This window comes from Budorcas taxicolor, chromosome 6 (assembly GCF_023091745.1).
Source record: "Budorcas taxicolor isolate Tak-1 chromosome 6, Takin1.1, whole genome shotgun sequence".
Taxonomy (NCBI): domain Eukaryota; kingdom Metazoa; phylum Chordata; class Mammalia; order Artiodactyla; family Bovidae; genus Budorcas; species Budorcas taxicolor.
Window position 1 is genome coordinate 89,198,027 of NC_068915.1, and position 18,994 is coordinate 89,217,020.

Genomic DNA, 18,994 nt, shown 5'->3' on the forward strand with positions numbered 1-18,994 from the left:
CAACAACCTCAGATAAGCAAATAATACCACACTAATGGCAGAAAGTGAAGAGAAACTAAAGAACCTATTGATTAGGGTGGAAGAGGAGAGTGAAAAAGCTGGCTTAAAATTCAACATTCAAAAAACTAAGATCGTGGCATCCAGTCCCATCGCTTTATGGCAAACAGAAGGGGAAAAGGTGAGAACAGTGACAGACTTTATTTTCTTGTGCTCCAAAATCACTGCGGATGGTGACTGCAGTCATGAAATTAAAGATGCTTGCTCCTGGGAAGAAAAGCTGTGACAAACCTAGACAATGTGTTAAAAAGCAGGGATATCACTTTGCCAACAAAGGTCTGTATAGTCAAAGCTTTTTCCAGTGCTCATGTAGGGATGTGAGAGTTAGCCATAAAGAAGGCTGAGTGCCGAAGAATTGATGCTTTCGAACTGTGGTGATGGAGAAGACTCTTGAGTGTCTCTTGGACAGCAAGGAGATAAAACCGGTCAATCCTCAAGGAAATCAACCCTGAATATTCATTGGAAGGACTGAAGCTCCAATACTTTGGCCGGCTGATGTGAAGAGCTGACTCATTGGAAAAGACCCTGATGCTGGGAAAGATTGAAGGCATAAGAAGGAGGCGACAGAGGATGAGGCAGTTGAATGGCATCACTGACTCAATGTACATGAATTTGAGCAAACTTCGAGAGATAGTAAAGGACAAGAGAGCCTGGCATGCTGCAGTCTGTGGGGTCGCAAAGAGTCAAACCCAACTGAGTAACTGAACAACAACAGCAATTCAGATATAAGTCTAGAAAACAGTGAGTGTATGTCCTGAGTCAGTTGTGTCTGACTCTTTGTGGCCCAATGGACTATAGCCTGCCAGGCTCCTCTGCCCATGGAATTTTCCAGGTGAGCATACTGGAGTTGGTTGCCATTTCCTACTCCAGGAGAGCTTCCCGACCCAGGGATCAAACCTGCATCTTTTGCATATCCTGCATTGGCAGCCAGATTCTTTACCACTGAGCCACCTGGGAAGCCCAGGAAACAGCAATCACTCAATTAAATTTTAATGTGTTATTTTACAACTATTGTTCCATGACAACAACTATTACTAGTATTAGTAATGGCAAATTTTTGCCATTTATTATTGCCAGGCATTGTTAAGTGCTTTATATACGTAAATCATTTAACGCTCACAAGAACCTTTACCGGTAAGTACGTTTTTTTGATCCATGGTTTATAGTTAAGGAAATGAAACTTGTTAAGGTTTCATATGCTACATAGGTTTCACTCATATGAGTAGCAGAGAAGTACTAGATATCCAGTTATAGCATTCTTTCAGTCATAATCACAGTCTTACAACTGAGTTAAGTCAAGCACCAAGGGAGATGCTTACTCACTTTTTGTATTTTCTTGCTTTCTAGGAAATCTACTTCTCATCTATTTCTGGTTAGAAAATTATAAGTAGAGTGGGAAATTTTTTTAATCTTATCTTTTTCTAAAGTAGTTTTTCAGATATTTCCCTTCAGTTATCTAGTTTGATGCCTTTGAGGGTCAACATCTTCCAATTTATGTGAAAGGACTGAATAGAGAAATTAGAATGAAATACAGGATTAAAGGATTGAAAATAGAGAGGGTGAGTAAGAAGAGTTAGAATTCACAGTGTAGATTTAACAAAGATAAATTTTTCTAGTAATTAGTAGGCATATAAATGTGGATGTTGACCTAATTAGTGAACGAAGATATGTGTATTTGTGTAAACCTTGATTCTTCATTTGGAGGGGGAAAAAAAGAAAGAGTCTTACTATAGTTGTTTTTCTTGAGAGTTTATGGAATTTATGTATGCAGAATACTTACTGCTCTATTTTTAATGTTCTTGACCAGAGTGAGAAATTTTTATCACTCTGGACTTCTCCAGTTTTGTGGAGCTTTTTCCTGCTTATTTCTAGATAGTTTCTAAATTAGAAATCACCTTTGTTGTAGCTTTCTCTCCTTTTCTTCATGGGGAAAACCAGTTCCACATAGAATATTTCATTGCTTTTTAGTACTATGTTTCTTCTACTAGATTATTAGTTATCAGTTCCACCAAAGTAGGGGAAATTGCAGTCAACAGTATTATTCCACCTTGCCTCATGGTAGACTCTTAGTGACTGTTATTGCTGAAATAAATGAACCCTGTAGCTTCACAGCTACTGTTTTTAGTGTATGTGTGTCGTTGAAGTTTCATCCTTCTGCATATTCTTCTACATCTGAGTAGTGTATTTAGTAATTTCTGTCACCGATCAGTATTTGGTGAGGCTCTTATACTCCATATCCTTGAAAGCTTCCTGTGGTGATAGTATTTCTTATACAAAGGACAGGCTAAGATAATGTACATTTTATTTCTTGAATAGGGCTTTAGCCTCTGACTTCTTAACTACATTGGTTATCTTTCAAACATACCAGGGCTGACTTCTTTGTTTTTCAAGTCTTAGCTTAAATTCCACTGGTTCAGAGAGCCTTTCTCAGCCTACACCTTCTGAAATTACTTTAGTTCTATCAATTCTTGTATTAGATCTGCTTTTCAAGTGTGCCAAACAGCCACACATTTCCTTACATTTCCCAGCTTCTCCTGGCAATTAGATTGGGGCCATGTGAGTTTTGGTTACTGGGCTGTGAGGATAAGTGACTTTTTTGAGTCACTTCTGGACTGAGATAATTAAAAGCTATGTGGCCTCCCAGAGCCACAGCCATTTTTGTTGCAGTTATCATGAAATCTAGGTGTTATAGATGATTGCCAATTATGAGATGAAAGGAAGTGGGATTCTTTTTTTTTAAGGTTTTTTTTTTTTTAATGTGGGCCATTTTTTAAAAGTCTTTATTGAATTTGTTACAATGTTGCTTCTGTTTTATGTTTTGGTTTTTTGGTCACAATACATGTGGGATCTTAGCTTCCCAAACAGGGACTGAACTTGCACCCCCTGCATTGGAAGTCTTAACCACTGAACCACCAGGGAAGTCTCAGAAGGTGGGACTCTTGGCAGAGGCTTACATGAATAAGAAATAAGTATTCTTTCATAATGGGTTGGAGTTTCAGATTAAAGCACACACACACACACAAACACAAATATGATAAAAACTATATATACACAGATCTAAGAAGCTCAACAAACTCTCAGCCCATGAAATAGGAAGACAACTATACCAAAAACACCAAAATGAAATTCTTCAAATCCAGTGTGATTAAAAATAATGTTGAAAGTGGCAAGGGGATGGGAGTTACATTACATATAGAGGAACAAAAAGAAGGAAATAGCAGACTTCTCAGAAATGTAAGCAAGAAGACAATGGAACATCTTAATCTTTAAAGTACTGAAAGAAAGAAATAACTGTCAATCATGAGGTCTACAGTGAAAACGTCTTTAAAGGCAAAAAAAGCATTTTTATTAATGTAGAGAGAGTAGAGTCCAGATAGAGGTGAAAACAATCACGTGCATGCCCACACTGTAAAACTTGTTAAAGGAAGTCCTTCAGGCAGAAAGAAATGATACAATATGTATATTATCAAAGGAATGAAGAACACTGAAATTGGTAGCCACATGACTAAGTGTTTATGATATTTTTCTTAAATTATTTTTCAAATCATTTTAGAATATAATTGGCATTTATCCAAAAATAAAAACAATGTAATGTGTGGTTTGTAACATGCATAACAGCAATAGTACAAAAGTCAGAAAGGAAGAAATGAGAAAACATTACTGTTAGATTCTTATGCTATATGTAAAGTGATAAAATGTCACTTGAGAGTGACTGAAATAAGTTATGGTTATGTACTATAAAGCCATAAGCAACTGCTGAAACAAAACAAAGAGTTAGAGCTAATAAAGCTAGTAAAAGAGATACTATCCAATCATTAAAATGTTCAAGTTATTCTAAAGGAAGAAAGAAAATGGGGGAACAATGAAAACACATAGCTAGATGATAGATTTAATCATATAAATGTAATGTTGTAAATAATCCAATTAGATGTCAGAGGCTGTCAAATTGAATAAAAAACAAGATCCAACTATATGGTACCTACAAGGAATATAGTTTACATATAAAAGCCTGCTGCTGCTGCTGCTAAGTCGCTTCAGTCGAGTTCAACTCTGTGCGACCCCATAGACAGCAACCCACAAGGCTTCCCCCTTCCCTGGGATTCTCCAGGCAAGAACAATGGAGTGGGTTGCCATTTCCTTCTCCAATGCCTGAAGGTGAAAAATGAAAGTGAAGTTGCCTAGAGAGGTTAAAAGAAAAAAGATGGAAAAGATATGCTATACTAAGGTAGATCAAAAGAAAGCTGGAGTGGTTATGTTAATATCTGCCTGCCAATGCAGAAACCACAAGAGACAGATTTGATCCCTACATCAGGAAGATCAGATTCAGATCCCTGGGGATTCCCAGTCCCTTTGTTGGAGCCCCAGGCTGGGAAGCCTGATGTGGGATTCATAACCTTTGCAACTGTGGGAGAACTTCTTTGGTATTATTGTTCTTCAGTTTGTGGGTCATCCCCCCGCCAGCAGATGTGGGAATATTTTTTCTCGTGATTGTGTCCCTCCTACCGTCTTACTGTGGCTTCTTTGTCATTGGATGTGGGACATCTTTTTTTGGTGGGTTCCAGCATCCTCCTGTTGATGGTTGTTCAACAGCTAGTTAAGATTTTGGTGCTCTTGCAGGAGATGAGCGCACATCCTTCTACTCTACCATCTTGAACCAGAAACTGACGTCTCTTCTTGTAAGGGTATTAATACCATCATGAGGGCCCCACTCTGATGACTTCATATAAACCTAATTATATATCATTTACATTAGGGGTCAGGGATTCAACACATGAATTTTGAGGGGACACAATTCAGCCCATAGCAAGTGTTTACAAAGTAGTTGGAGGTTAAGGGGCAGGAAGGGGAGAGAGAATGAGATGAGGAAAAGGGGCCTGTAGAAACTTTCCAGAGTGGTATATATATGTTCATCATCTTGATTGTGGTAATGGTTTTACAAGTATATACATATGTGAAAGCCTATCAAATTATGTACTTTAAGTATATGCAGTCTACTATATTCAAATATTCTTAAATAAAATTATTTAAAAAACAAATCTATTAGGAATACAAATGGATACTATAGAACTCTTATGGAAAGGAAGTCAAGGGAATGATAAGATCAGGATGTGGGATGAAGTTTACCTAAGGTTGGAGCAGGAAATGGGGTGGGTTAATGGATGAAATATATGATTAAATATAGATTTTGTCAAGTCCATGACTTTTGTTTGGGGTGGCAAATTTGCATATGCCTAGCTTACTATGAAAGTAACTAGTTAATTATTTAAAACTGGATTATGCTTGGACCAATATTGATATTGTGTCACAAGTCATTCAAAAATTTATGCGTTTAAAGTTTATGCAAAGAAAAAGGGCCAGATTTTAAACAATAGTTTGTTCAAATCCTTTCTGACATGATTTAGTGTTAACATAGAAACAAGTGAAAGTCACTCATTCATGTCCAACTCTGCGACCCCATGGACTATCCAGTCTATGGAATTCTCTAGGCCAGAGTGGGTAAACTTTCCCTTCTCCAAGGGATCTTCCCAACCCAGGAATCAAACCCAGGTCTCCTGAATTGCAGATGGATTCTTTACCAGCTGAGTCACAAGGGAAGCCCAAGAAACAAAGTCATCGCTGCAAATCACTCATCTACTTAAAAATTTTTTCTTATAGGTAAGACTTTTTTCAGAGAATTTGTATGAGGGGCAGGTAGGGGAACAAAGGGCTTCCCTGCTAGCTCAGCTGGTAAAGAATCTGCCTGCAATGAGGGAGACCTGGGTTTAATCCCTGGGTTGGAAAGATTCCCTGGAGGAAGGCAGGGCAACCCACTTCAGTATTCTTGCCTGGAGAATCCCCACGGACAGAGGAGCCTAATGGACTGTAGTCCATGGGGTTGCAGAGTCAAATACAACCAACTAAGCACGGCACAGCACAGCACAGGGGAACAAAATGGAAAATTCTCCTGCTCTAGCTTATGATAACCACATGATGGCAGCGTTAAGCAAACTGTTTGTGTGTGTGTGTGTGTTTTGTTTAATGTTTTATAGAGAAAGCTGAGTAAATCACTTTGATGTGCTTTATATATCAGTGAGATTGGTTGGTCCCTGTAGCCATATGTGTTTCTTCCTATTTATTTCCAAAGGGAAATCATCCCAAGAGTTATTTTAGTCCCTCAGATCTATATAATTGTCTTTTTGAGCAGTTGCTATCCTAAACAGACTATATCATGAAACTTGAGATTATTTACTTCTCAAAGTATCTTCACAGTCTGGAATTTCTTAGAACAACAATCGTTGCTTCTTTTTTTCCTATTGTTCTCTTTCCTCTGTCATAATGTCCTTAACTATTTTTGAGTGCTTTTGGCTTTGATAAGGAATTCACCAAAATCAAAAGACCCTTTGAAATGTCTGGATGTTTCTTTGTAGAATTCTTTAAAGAGAAGTGTTTAAATGATTTCTCTCAGACCCTCTTTGTTCTTTTTCCAGTTCAAAAAAATATTTACCTAGAATACAATCTATATATGATTCTGTGATAGTCACTAGGGTAAAGGGGTGGTTAGAAAACAATTTGAGACACACTATCCTTAAAAACTTTGCCAGGAAGTCCCTGAAACACAGTATCTCTTCTTTTCCCTTTTGTGTTAAAGGAGTTCATTGGAATAGATATGCTCGGTTATCAGACTGTTTCCTCTGTGGAAAAGACATAGCTTCCAGTTCAGTACAATGTATTTGACAGAAGTGTATAGTGTCTAGAAATCGAAGGGTTTAGAAAACCAGGGTGTCTTCAACACCACTTCTGAAGAATAATGCAATCTTTGGATCTCCGTCTACTCTTCACATCACTCAAGAAACTTATAAAGGTCAAACCTTTGCGTGATGTGTAGGTTCCCACTTCATTAACTTTTTAAAGAGCCTGTGAAGTCAGCCTGCCTAGGAATGTCTGCCTAGTTTCTGTGGCTATAGGAGAAAGAGGCTAAGAGAGGGTGGAGAGCCAGATCCACCCCTTTCTGGGCATCCACTCCGCCTCCGAGTTCTACTGTCTTCTCAGATTTAGGGGTGGAGTAATACAGTGAGACTCGAGTCACTTCCCATTGCCTTTTTGTCTTGTCACTGCTTGATGCTGTAACAACTCTTAAATGATATTGGGCAAGAGGTAAGCATCTGATACGTATTTTGTGTCTTGAAACATTGACGTAGAACCCAGAGGGTGTAACTTAAATAATATTATGTACTGGTTTGAGAACCGTGAACACAGCTTCCAAAACTGTATTTACTCTGGGAAAATAATTAGCTCATCAAGAGTGCGAAAGTGTGTTAGTCACTCTGCCATGTCAGACCCTTTGTGACCCCGTGGACTGTTACCCCACCCGGCTTCTCTGTCCATGGAATCTCCAGGCCAGAATACTGGAGTGGGTTGCCATTTCCTTCTCCAGGGGATCTTCCAGGGACCCAGGGATCAAATCCAGATCTCCCGCATTGCAGGCAGATTCTTCACCATCTGAGCCACAACTAGGGAAGCCCAGCTCATCAAGAGGCTACAGCTAAATGATTGACTAAAATGTGAGCTCCAGAGGATAAGAGTTTTGTTTGTTTGATTCACTTATATATTCTAAACCCTTAGAATAGTGCTGAGCTTCCCTGGTGGCTCAGTTAGTAAGGAATCTGCCCACAGTGCAGGAGACCCAGTTTGATCCCTGGGCTGGGAAGATCCCCTTGAGAAGGACATGGCAACCCACTCCAGTATTCTTGCCTGGAGAATTCAATGGACAGAGGGGTCTGCCAGGCTACAGTCCATGGGGTTGCAAAGAGTCGAACATTACTGAAAGACTAACACTTTAACTTTTCACTTTAGAACAATGGTAGGCACATGGTAGACACTCAATAATCATTTAAATATTGTAAACCTACAAATATTTGTTGAGTGAATAAATGAGTGAATTTCCAGGGGTCTTGTCCACACTTGGACTTTAACATATTTGCATAAAGCTTTACCTGAGATTTCTTATTTTTCAAGTCCTGAAAGGAAGAAATAAATGAAAAACAAAGAAACATGAATCTTTTACACATTAAATTTATATTGGAGAGTGTAAAAATGCCAAATATTTAATAATGTAGATGCAGCTATTGACAAATCAAGATTTTAGTGAAAGCTACTTTTGATTTTTTTTGCATTGTATTTGTGAAAGATGGATATCAGAGATTGCAGGAGAATCAGGCACCTTTTCCTTGCAGTAGTCTACTCTAATTGTTTCCAGTTTACCACTCATTTGTCTCAGTATCTTCATTTATAAATCAAAGGTAGTTGTAGTTATTTATTTAACAAATTTTCAGGCACTGTTATTTGTGCTAGGAATACATTAGTGAAAAAAAAGGACAGAAATTTCTACCTTTGTGGAGTAGTAGGGGAGATAGACAATAAAAAATAAACATAATAAGTAATTACTGTATTTTTTTAGAAGTTGATATGCTATGGGAAAAGAGAAAACGTAGAGCATGGTACAGAGAATCAGGATGTTTGAGGGGTACTTGGGATGTTATATTTTTATTTTGGAGTATTATACAGAGGACATGTTAGGATAATGCGCATTTTATTATTTGAATTGGACTTTATTGAGCCTCTGATCTCTTAACTACATTGGTTATCAGATGTACCAGAGCTGAATTCTTTTCCAGCTTTCAGGTCTTAGCTTAAATGCCACTGGTTCAGAGAGCCTTTCCCAGCCCATGTCTTCTGACATTATTATAATTCTGTCAACCCCTAGTTTAGATCTGTTTTTTTTTTTTTTTTTTTGCGGCAGACAAATAAAATACTCCAAGCATGCGTGTTTCCTTACATTCCCCAGTTTCTCTTGGCAGTTAGGTTTGGGACTTCAGAGGAGAGGCAGGCAATTCACCTGAAGACAGAAAAGCAAATGTTTAGTAAGCAAATGTTTGCTGGGCTACGCAGAAACAATGGGATACAGGGTGGACTCTGATTTCTAAGCCCTGCCTAGAGTTCCCCCAGCACTCCTAGCCCATATTCTTTGCAGATATTTCTGGTAATACCTCTGTACCTCTGTTCTGGGAACAACTCCTTTATCTAAATTCTTTAGGCAGCTAAAGAATTTAAAGAGGGAGATAAAATGTAATCCTCATGTCAAAGAGACACATTTTGATATGGCAAATTTTCTCCTTCACAGAATGAAGTAAGGATTGTGTCTCTTTGTTGTTGTTGTTGTTGTTGGTTTTTTCCCTATATGACTGTCAAATTATTCAAGTGTTATTTGTTGAAAATGCTTTCCTTCTCTCATTACATTGCTTTTGGCAATTTTGTAAATAGTCAAATGACTGTGTAAGTGTCCGTTTAAAGCTGGGCTCTCTATTCTGTTCCATTGATCTGTTTGTCTATCCCTACACAGCTACCCAGTCCTGTATTCTTGCCTGGAAAATCCCATGGACAGAGGAGCCTGGTGGGCTACAGTTCATGGAGTTGAAGAGAGTTGGACACGACTGAGCGACTAACACTTTCACTTTCTTACCAGCCCCACTCTGTGCTGATTATTGTAGCTTTGTAGCAAGTCTTAAAGTCAGGTATCCTAAGTCCTTTTTGTTCATTTTTAAGATTTCTTTGGATGTCCTAAGTCCTTTGCATAGCCATATACATTTTAGAATCAGTTTGTCAACTTCTACAAAAAAACCTTACTGGGTTGTCTTTACGATTATGTTGAATCAACAGATCAAATTGGAAGAACTGATATTTTAATATTATTGAATCTTCCAACGTATAAATGGGTAGCCATTCCCTTCCCCAGGGGATCTTCCCAACCCAGGAATGGAACCTGAGTCTCCTGCATTGCAGGCAGATTCTTTACCATCTGAGCCACCAGGACTCCTGAATACAGTACACCTTCCATTTATTTAGGTCATCCATCAGCAACATTATGTAGTTTTCATTATAAAAATCATGCCCTAAATTTTAAAATTTATTCCTAAGTATCTGATCTGAGTTATTATAAGTAGAATTTTTAAAATTTCATATTTTAGTTGTTTCTTGTATACAGAAATGCAATTTATTTTTCTGGATATTGACTTTATATTCTGTGATCTTGCTAAATTCACTTTATTTGTTCTTTTGTTGTCATGCATATTCTTTACAATGTTTTGCATAAACAACATCTGTGGTGAGAGAGTTTAACATCATCCTTTCTGATCTTTAGACTTCTTTTTTTAATTTTCCTTCTCTTATTACACCAGCTAGGATCTCCAATAAAATACTGAATTAGAGATGGTGGGCGTGGACACTTTTGCCACCTTCTGATCTTGGGAAAAGAGTCTATATTTCATTATTAAGTATAATGTTTGCTGTAAAAGTTTGTGTGTGCGTGAATGCCTATCACATTGAAGACTTCAGGCTTTGCTTTGCCCTTGTTGAGCCACAGATGCATTCTGTTTAGTTCTCTTAGCATTAGATGGGCTTCTTGGGGTTTGCCTCTTATGTGTATTGTCTAGGGGTCAGTCAGAGTTTGGGGAAGAAATTATAGACACAATTTGACTCTCCCCTTTGTGGTTTTCTCTTTTCCTGGATAGATATACCCCTTCAATTTCCAACTTCTGTAGTAGCCCCAAACTTTGTCCTTTGATTCCTTAAGCAAGGAAGACCACAGATTTTTATCTAAATTCTGCCTAGAAAAACCTCTCAAATGGGAAACTCTTCCAGTGACATTTCTTTCAGATGTCCATTCTCTTACAAATCTATTTCAAGTAACTCTCCAGTGCTTTCAGAGAGTTGTGTTTTTTGAAAATGTTTAAAAATTTTATGTTTCACTTACAGTTATTACAAAATATAGGCTTTATTTTCTGTACTGTACAATACATCTTTGATAGTTCTTTTTAAATATATTTTTCCAATGTTTATAGTTGTTTTCCTTGAGAAATTTGGTCCAATATAAACAACTTCAACATTATTAGACATGGAACCTAATGTTGAAATAACATGGTCAGAATACTATTACAAAGAACGTGGAATTTAAACAAAGATTTGAAAAAAAAGAAGGATTTAGCTAAATTGACAGTTTTTTTTGGTAAAGCCTCCAGGCAAACAGAGGAGCAATAACCAAGCTAGGAGATGCCTGATATGTTAGAGGAATAGCAAGAAGAGCAGGGTTTTGAGAAGAGTGGTGTGATCAAACATGCATTTCAAAAATAAAACCTCTGCTATTTTGAGAACAGATTATATGGATGCAAATATAGAAACAATTAGCTAGAGAATTAGCTGTTACAAGAATTCACAGGAGAAATAATGGCTTCTTGAACCAGAGTGGAAACAGTGTCAGACTTTATTTTTGGTGGCTCTAAAATCACTGCAGATGGTAATTGCAGCCATGAAATTAAAAGACGCTTACTCCTTGGAAGGAAAGTTATGACCAACCTAGATAGCATATTCAAAAGCAGAGATATTACTTTGCCAACAAAGGTCCTTCTAGTCAAGTCTATGGTTTTTCCAGTGGTCATGTACGGATGTGAGAGTTGGACTGTGAAGAAAGCTGAGCGCCGAAGAATTGATACTTTTGAACTGTGGTGTTGGAGAAGACTCTTGCAGTTGGACTGCAGGGAGATCCAACCAGTCCATCCTAAAGGAGATCAGTCCTGGGTGTTCATTGGAAGGACTGATGCTGAAGCTGAAACTCCAATACTTTGGCCACCTCATGCAAAGAATTGACTCATTGGAAAAGACTGATGCTGGGAGGGATTAGGGGCAGGAGGAGAAGGGGACGACAGAGGATGAGACGGCTGGATGGCATTACCGACTCGATGGACATGAGTCTGAGTGAACTCCGGGAGATGGTGATAGACAGGGAGGCCTGGCGTGCTGTGATTCATGGGGTCACAAAGAGTCGGACACGACTGAGCGACTGAACTGAACTGAACTAGATTAGACATGGTTAGACCAGTGAAGTGCTATATGTGATGTGAAGGAAGAACCAATAAATTTTTGTTGATTAGATATTCTGTGTGAAAGTGTTCAGAATGACTTCAGATTTTTCTAGCAAGTAAGCATAACTTCTGTATAACACAGAAGGATGGAATTGCCATCAACTGAGAAAGCTATGAGTAAATCAGTTTAATACCATTCGTGTATGACCCTAAATCAAACCCCTTATGATTATACAGTGGAAGTGAGAAATAGATTCAAGGGATCAGATCCGATAGATAGAGTGCCTGAAGAACTATGGATGGATTCAAGACATTATACAAGAGACAGGGATCAAGACCATCGCCAAGAAAAAGCAATGCAAAAAGGCAAAATGGTAGTCTGAGAAGGCCTTACAAATAGTTGTGAAAAGAAGAGAAGCAAAAGGCAAAGGAGAAAAGGAAAGATATACCCGTTTGAATGCAGAGTTTTAAAGAATAGCAAGGAGAGAAGAGAAAGCCTTTCTCAGTGATCAGTGCAAAGAAATAGAGGAAAACAGCAGAATGGGAAAGACTAGAGATCTCTTCAAGAAAATTAGAGATACCAAGGGAATATTTCATGCAAAGATGGGCACAATAAAGGACAAAAACGATATGGACCTAACAGAAGCAGATGTTAAGAAGAGGTGGCAAGAATACACAGAAGAACTATACAAAAGAGATCTTAATGACCCAGATAATCACATGGTGTGATCACTCACCTAGAGCCAGACATCCTGGAATGTGAACTCAAGTGAGCTTTAGGAAGCATCACTACAAACAAAGCTAGTGGAGGTGATGGAATTTCAGTTGAGCTATTTCAAGTCCTAAAAGATGATGTTGTGAAAGTGCTGCACTAAATATGCCAGCAAATTTGGAACACTCAGCAGAGGCCATGGGACCAGAAAAGGTCAGCTTTCATTCCAATCCCAAAGATAGGCAATGCCAAAGAATACTCAAACTACCACACAATTGCACTCATCTCATACGCTAGTAAAGTAATGCTCAAAATTCTCCAAGCCAGTCTTCAGCAATATGTGAACCGTGAACTTCCTGATGTTCAAGCTGGGTTTAGAAAAGGCAGAGGAACCAGAGATCAAATGGCCAACATCCATTGGATCATCGAAAAAGCAAGAGAATTCAAAAAAAAACCATCTACTTCTGCTTTATTAACTATGCCAAAGCCTTTGACTGTGTGGATCACAACAAACTGTGGAAAATTCTGAAAGAGATGGGAATACCAGACCACCTGACCTGCCTCTTGAGAAACCTGTATGCAGGTCAGAAAGCAACAGTTTGAACTGGACATGGAACAACAGACTGGTTCCACATCGGGAAAAGAGTACATCAAGGCTGTATATTGTCACCCTGCTTATTTAACTTATATGCAGAGTACATCATGAGAAACGCTGGAGTGGAAGAAGCACAAGCTGGAATCAAGATTGCCAGGAAAAATATCAATAATATCAGATATGCAGATGACACCACCCTTATGGCAGAAGGCAAAGAACTAAACAGCCTCTTGATGAAAGTGAAAGAGGAGAGTGAAAAAGTTGGCTTAACATTAAACATTCAGAAAACGAAGATCATGTCATCTGGGTCCATCACTTCATGGCAAATAGATGGGGAAACATTGGAAACAGTGACAGACTTTATTTTTGGAGGGGAGGCTCCATAATCACTGCAGATGGTGACTGCAGCCATGAAATTAAAAGATGCTTGCTTCTTGGAAGGAAAGTTATGACCAACCTGGACAGCATATTATAAAACAGAGACATCATTACTTTGCCAACAAAGGTCCATCTAGTCAAAGCTATGGTTTTTCCAGTAGTCATGTATGGATGTGAGAGTTGGTCTATAAAGAAAGTTGAGCACTGAAGGATTGACGCTTTTGAGCCATGGTGTTGGAGAAAACTCTTGAGAGTCCCTTGGACTGCAAGGAGATCCAACCAGTCCATCCTAAAGGAGATCAGTCCTTGGTGTTCATTGGAAGGACTGATGTTGAAGCTGAAACTCCAATACTTTGGCCACCTTATGCGAATAGCTGACTCATTTGAAAAGACTCTGGTGCTGGGAAAGGTTGAGGGCAGGAGGAGAAGGGGGGAGGAGAAGGGGATGACAGAGGATGAGATGGCTGGATGGCATCATCAACTCGATAGACATGGGTTTAGGTGGACTCCGGGAGTTGGTGATGGACGGAGGCCTGGCGTGCTGCAGGTCATGGAGTCACAAAGAGTTGGACATGACTGACCGACTGAACTGAACTGAACTGAACTGAACTGATGAGCTTATCCTTATCCAACAGGCACTGGGAAAGTGGAAATAAGTACTTTTAAACAGTAAGGTGAAAATCCTTGTATGGAAAATAAGCCAGTAATTTGTTTGTATTCTTTTTGTTGTTTTTCCTTGTCCTAAGGCAATTAAACATATTATAAATAAATCACAGAAGTATGTATTAAGTGTTATAGTTCTAAAGCATGGTCCATAAGGACATTCCCTGAGCTGTTCTATTGTGGTATTATGAATTTAATTGAAGACTTTTTTTCCTGGCATGATTTAATTACTTTTCATTGTATTAAATAGATGGGAAAAATACACGCAAAGTGAATAATGCCAGTTTTCCCATTCATTTGTGTAAGATATTAACTGGTTAGTTGTTTGCCAGTGTATTCTATGAATCAAAAAGTTTTATAACGATTAGGAAAAAAATTAATGCTACTGAATCTTGTGATTGTTTCTTCCTTTCAAGTCATGGGCCACAGGGATGAGACATCGGGACTTTCAGTAGCAGTCAGTCAAAATCACGAAATATATTTATTTCTATTACTCATTTAACAAAAGGTAGCATTTGCTGTAAAATGTTTGATGCTTTTGTGTGTGTACTAACATACATGTTAGTTGCTCAGTCATGTCCAACTCTGTGACCCCATGGACTGTAACCGATTAGGATCCTCTGTCCCTGGGATTCTCTGGGCAAGAAGACTGGAATAAGTTGCCATTTCCTTCTCCAGGGCATCTTCCTGGCCCAGGGACTGAAGCTGGGTCTCCTGCATTGCAGGCAGATTCTTTACTGTCTGAGCCACTGGAAGATGTTAGCTAATTCAAGAGCACTGTTGTCTGTGAAGGCCTAGAAGAAACAAAACAAAGAGGAACTAAAGAGCCTGTTGATGAAGGTGAAAGAGGAGAGTGAAAAAGCTGGCTTAAAACTCAACATTCAGAAAACGAAGATCATGGCATCTGGTCTCATCACTTCATGGCAAATAGATGGGGAAACAATGGAGACAGTGACAGACTTTATTTTCTTGGGCTCCAAAATCACTGTAGATGGTAACTGTAGCCTTGAAATTAAAAGATGCTTGCTCCTTGGAAGAAAAGCAATGAAGAACCTAGACAGCATATTAAAAAGCAGAGACACTACTTTGCCAACAAAGGTCCATATAGTAAAAGCTATGGTTTTTCCAATCGTCATATATGGTTGTGAGAGTTGGACCATAAAGAAGGCTGAGCGCTGAAGAATGGATGCTTTTGAATTGTGGTGTTGGAGAAACTTGAGGGTCCCTTGGACTGCTAGAATATCACACCAGTCAATCCTAAAGGAAATCAGTCCTAAATATTCATTGGAAGGACTGATGCTGAAGCTGAAGCTCCAGTACTTTGGCCACTTGATTCAAAGAGCCGACTTATTAGAAAATATCCGATGCTGGGAAAGAATGAGGGCAGGAGGAGAAGGGGACAACAGAGGATAAGATGGTTGGATGGTATCACCAACTCAATGGACATGAGTTTGAGCAGGCTCCGGGAGTTGGTGACAGACAGGGAAGCCTAATGTGCTGCAGGCTATGGAGTCACAGTCTCCTGACTGAGTGACTGAACAACAACAATAAGAAGAAACACTACCTTCCTTGGGATATTTTAGAATTATCAAATGTCTTGATTAGAAGGGATAGGGACCCTTTCTCCTATTAATTTATATTAGTTTACAACTGTTATTTAAGAAGATTGATATTTATGATTTGTATCTAACACAGAAAGAAAAGCTTGTTTTAGTGCAAAGAGATGGGGATTTGATTTCTGGACTTTCCTCTCAATAGTAGTTTGAGATTGGCTAAGTCTCAAAATTTTGAGCTTCATCTTTAAAATGGAGATATGTTTTCTACCTTCATTCCTGGTAACTATGAAGACCAAAGGGGAAATCTGTATAATGATAACATGAACATTAGAAAGCATTATTTGAATATGAGATATATTAACTCATATTATTTTCATATACTGTAGATTACATAATAAAAGTTACATCTTTCCTGGTAAAGGATGTAGGTGAGGTTTGATTTACTGCTGAGAGCATGTAGAGTTACATAAAACTCCATAAATTTTTTCTTTTTGATTTTTATGATCTTAACACTTTTTAATCTACTCACATAGGCTTTTCCCTTTAGATTAAATAATAGCCACACTAAAAATCAGTTTTCATGTATTCTTTACATCACACCTTTTATATGTCCACATACTTGTCTTTTAAACAAAATTTAATTATGACAGAATTGTTCAGAAATGATGATCTGAGTTAAAAGTTTAAGAAGCACAGGAGAGAACAGGTCTGTAATTGCCAGTTTCTAGTGCTTGTCCCAAATTTTCAGATGCTTACATTTTTCCTGAGTATTTCAGCTATTGTGTGAGATGTATTATTCACTACAATGTGTAATTTTTAGTGCATAAAGCAGCACAGACCAGTAGATGGCTAAATTCAGTATAGTTCAGACTTACTTGATAAGAGGATGGCTCTCAAAATCTACGAAGAGCCTTTGTTGAATTCTTTCTATCATATATACATTTGTTGTTGTTGTTTAGTTGCTAAGTTGTGTTTGACTCTGTGGCCCCGTGGACTGTAGCCCACCAGGCTCCTCTGTCCAGGGGATTTCCCAGGCAAGAATGCTGGACTGAGTTACCATTTCCTTCTCCAGGGAATCTTCCCCACCCAGGGATCAAATCCATATCTCTTGTATTGGCAGGTGGATTCTTTACCGCTGAACCCCCAGGGAAGCCCCCGTTCATATATTATAGGCCTATATATACTGTAGCCAATTTTGAACTTGGAAACAAACTAATTTAAGTCATAGCTCATAATGCAGAGTTCAATTACAGTTATTTCTTTTTTTATTTACAAAACTTTTGATTTTCTTGTAAGAAATATTCATGGCATGAAGCTTCTGCATGAGTAGGTGTCTAGAAATGAATCATCTCCATCATCATCATCATCACCACCGTCCAGATTTTAAAAGGAACCAGTGTTTTTGTCCTCAAATAGTAAATATTGTCCTCCAGTATTTAATTCTAAAAAAAGTTTTGCTAGAACCCGTATAGTAATCTTCTATCTTCAGAGAAAACACATGGAGGCTTACTCTGCTAGGACATTATAGAATGAATACAGTAGTTGAAAGTGACAAACTAGTCATTGGAAAGAATTCCTGAGACCCAATTGCTATTTGAATATGAGTAATTGTGCCTTTTACATATATAAAGGACTTTGGCAGTCTAATAATGGCAAATTGGAGCTATTTAAAGTAGCTCCAATCGAAAGTAGCTCCATCAAAAGTAAGATGGCAAAAGTGTCCCTTTTAGGATACAAAAGATAAAAGACACAAAGCATGGCTCTCTGAAAACAATTAGAACTTAGGCATTGATAATGTTTAAAAAATTATGTGTAAGTGGCATTCGTTGTATAATGCACAAATAAACTTTTATATAGAATATGCACCTTTATTTTAGTATTTTAGGCATGTGGGTTAATTGTTGGGTTTAGGGTAACCTAAGCTACACCGTACAGAATAGTATTAAGAGCCTACTTTTCAAAATGAGATGATTGGCATCTCAAATCTCATTTGGTTAATTCATTACTCAAGTTATGTTCTTTTCCCTTCAAAAAGAAAACCATAATGATATTTTGTATTTCAGTGTAATAATGCTTCAGGGAAATGATGTGTGTGTGTATGTGTTTTATTTGCTTTTCTTTTGTGTCATTTGGGAGGAAGCTAGGCATTAATGATTTTACGGCTATTTTTGACACTAATAGCCCTTTTAACCTATAATGCTAGTGATATTCAATAGAAGCTTATTCATGGAAATATTTTGTATAGGAAAAACATAGATTTAAATATGCAAACTTATGCGGCAAAGCTTTATCATCTGACCATTCCCAGATCTCATTGGTATTGTTTTATTTTACAGATTTTTCCTTTTTACCAGGCTGGTCACTTCTGGTTCTGTACCTGCATATACTCTTACAGAAGTTAATTACAACCATTGGTCAAGAACACTTTGACTTAATATTTTCATGGCAAGAAAAGGAATAGAGTAATGATTATATATCTTAACTGAAGCTGAACCACAAGTGATCTGGCTGAAGGCCCTCATATATAATTTTTCAGGCTTCCGGATCAAGAACAATTGTAAAATTAAATCAATTTTATTTACTTCCAGACCATATGGATGAGCGGACAGTATGCAATGGAATATCCCCTGAAAAAGATGTAGATGGATTTCATATTATTAACATTGGAAGACTGTGTCTTGATCAGCATTCCCTCATACCTGCCACTGCTAGTGCTGTTTGGGAAATCATCAGAAGAACAGGTTGGTCTATGGGACATAGGTGCCTAAGTGCCACATGAGCATTTGCACATTGCCTTGATGGAAAGGGTGAAAGAAGATAGGCCATTAAACTTGAGTCTACAGGAATGGATAAAGTTATAGAAATTGAAGAATAATCTGAAATAAGAGAAGAACTGGTACCAGGTTACAAGTAACTGCTGTTTCAGCTTTCAGGGCGTGCATTTTCCAAATAATCGATTTATCTCCCTACTTTAAAACTAAAAACTTAAGGTATTTTGATACACATTTTTCAAAATGTGTTATGTTTTTCCTTACCTTTAAAAACAAAACGTGCTGAACATTTGAGCCATCTCTAATGACCTAGGTTTTCATTGTAGACACTTGCCCTTGAATTGTGCTCTAAATAAAATAATACTCTC

General features: G+C 38.0%; 1 protein-coding gene across 2 annotated transcripts in view; it reads left to right on the forward strand.

Annotated features, from left to right (window-relative positions):
- Positions 1-18,994, forward strand: part of MTHFD2L (methylenetetrahydrofolate dehydrogenase (NADP+ dependent) 2 like) — a 145,345-nt gene that overhangs the window by 25,152 nt on the left and 101,199 nt on the right. For both annotated transcript variants that reach the window (XM_052642089.1, XM_052642090.1), the window contains exon 4: positions 18,444-18,596. In XM_052642089.1, coding sequence (XP_052498049.1) covers positions 18,444-18,596 — 153 coding nt within the window. The remainder of the gene's footprint in view (positions 1-18,443; positions 18,597-18,994) is intronic.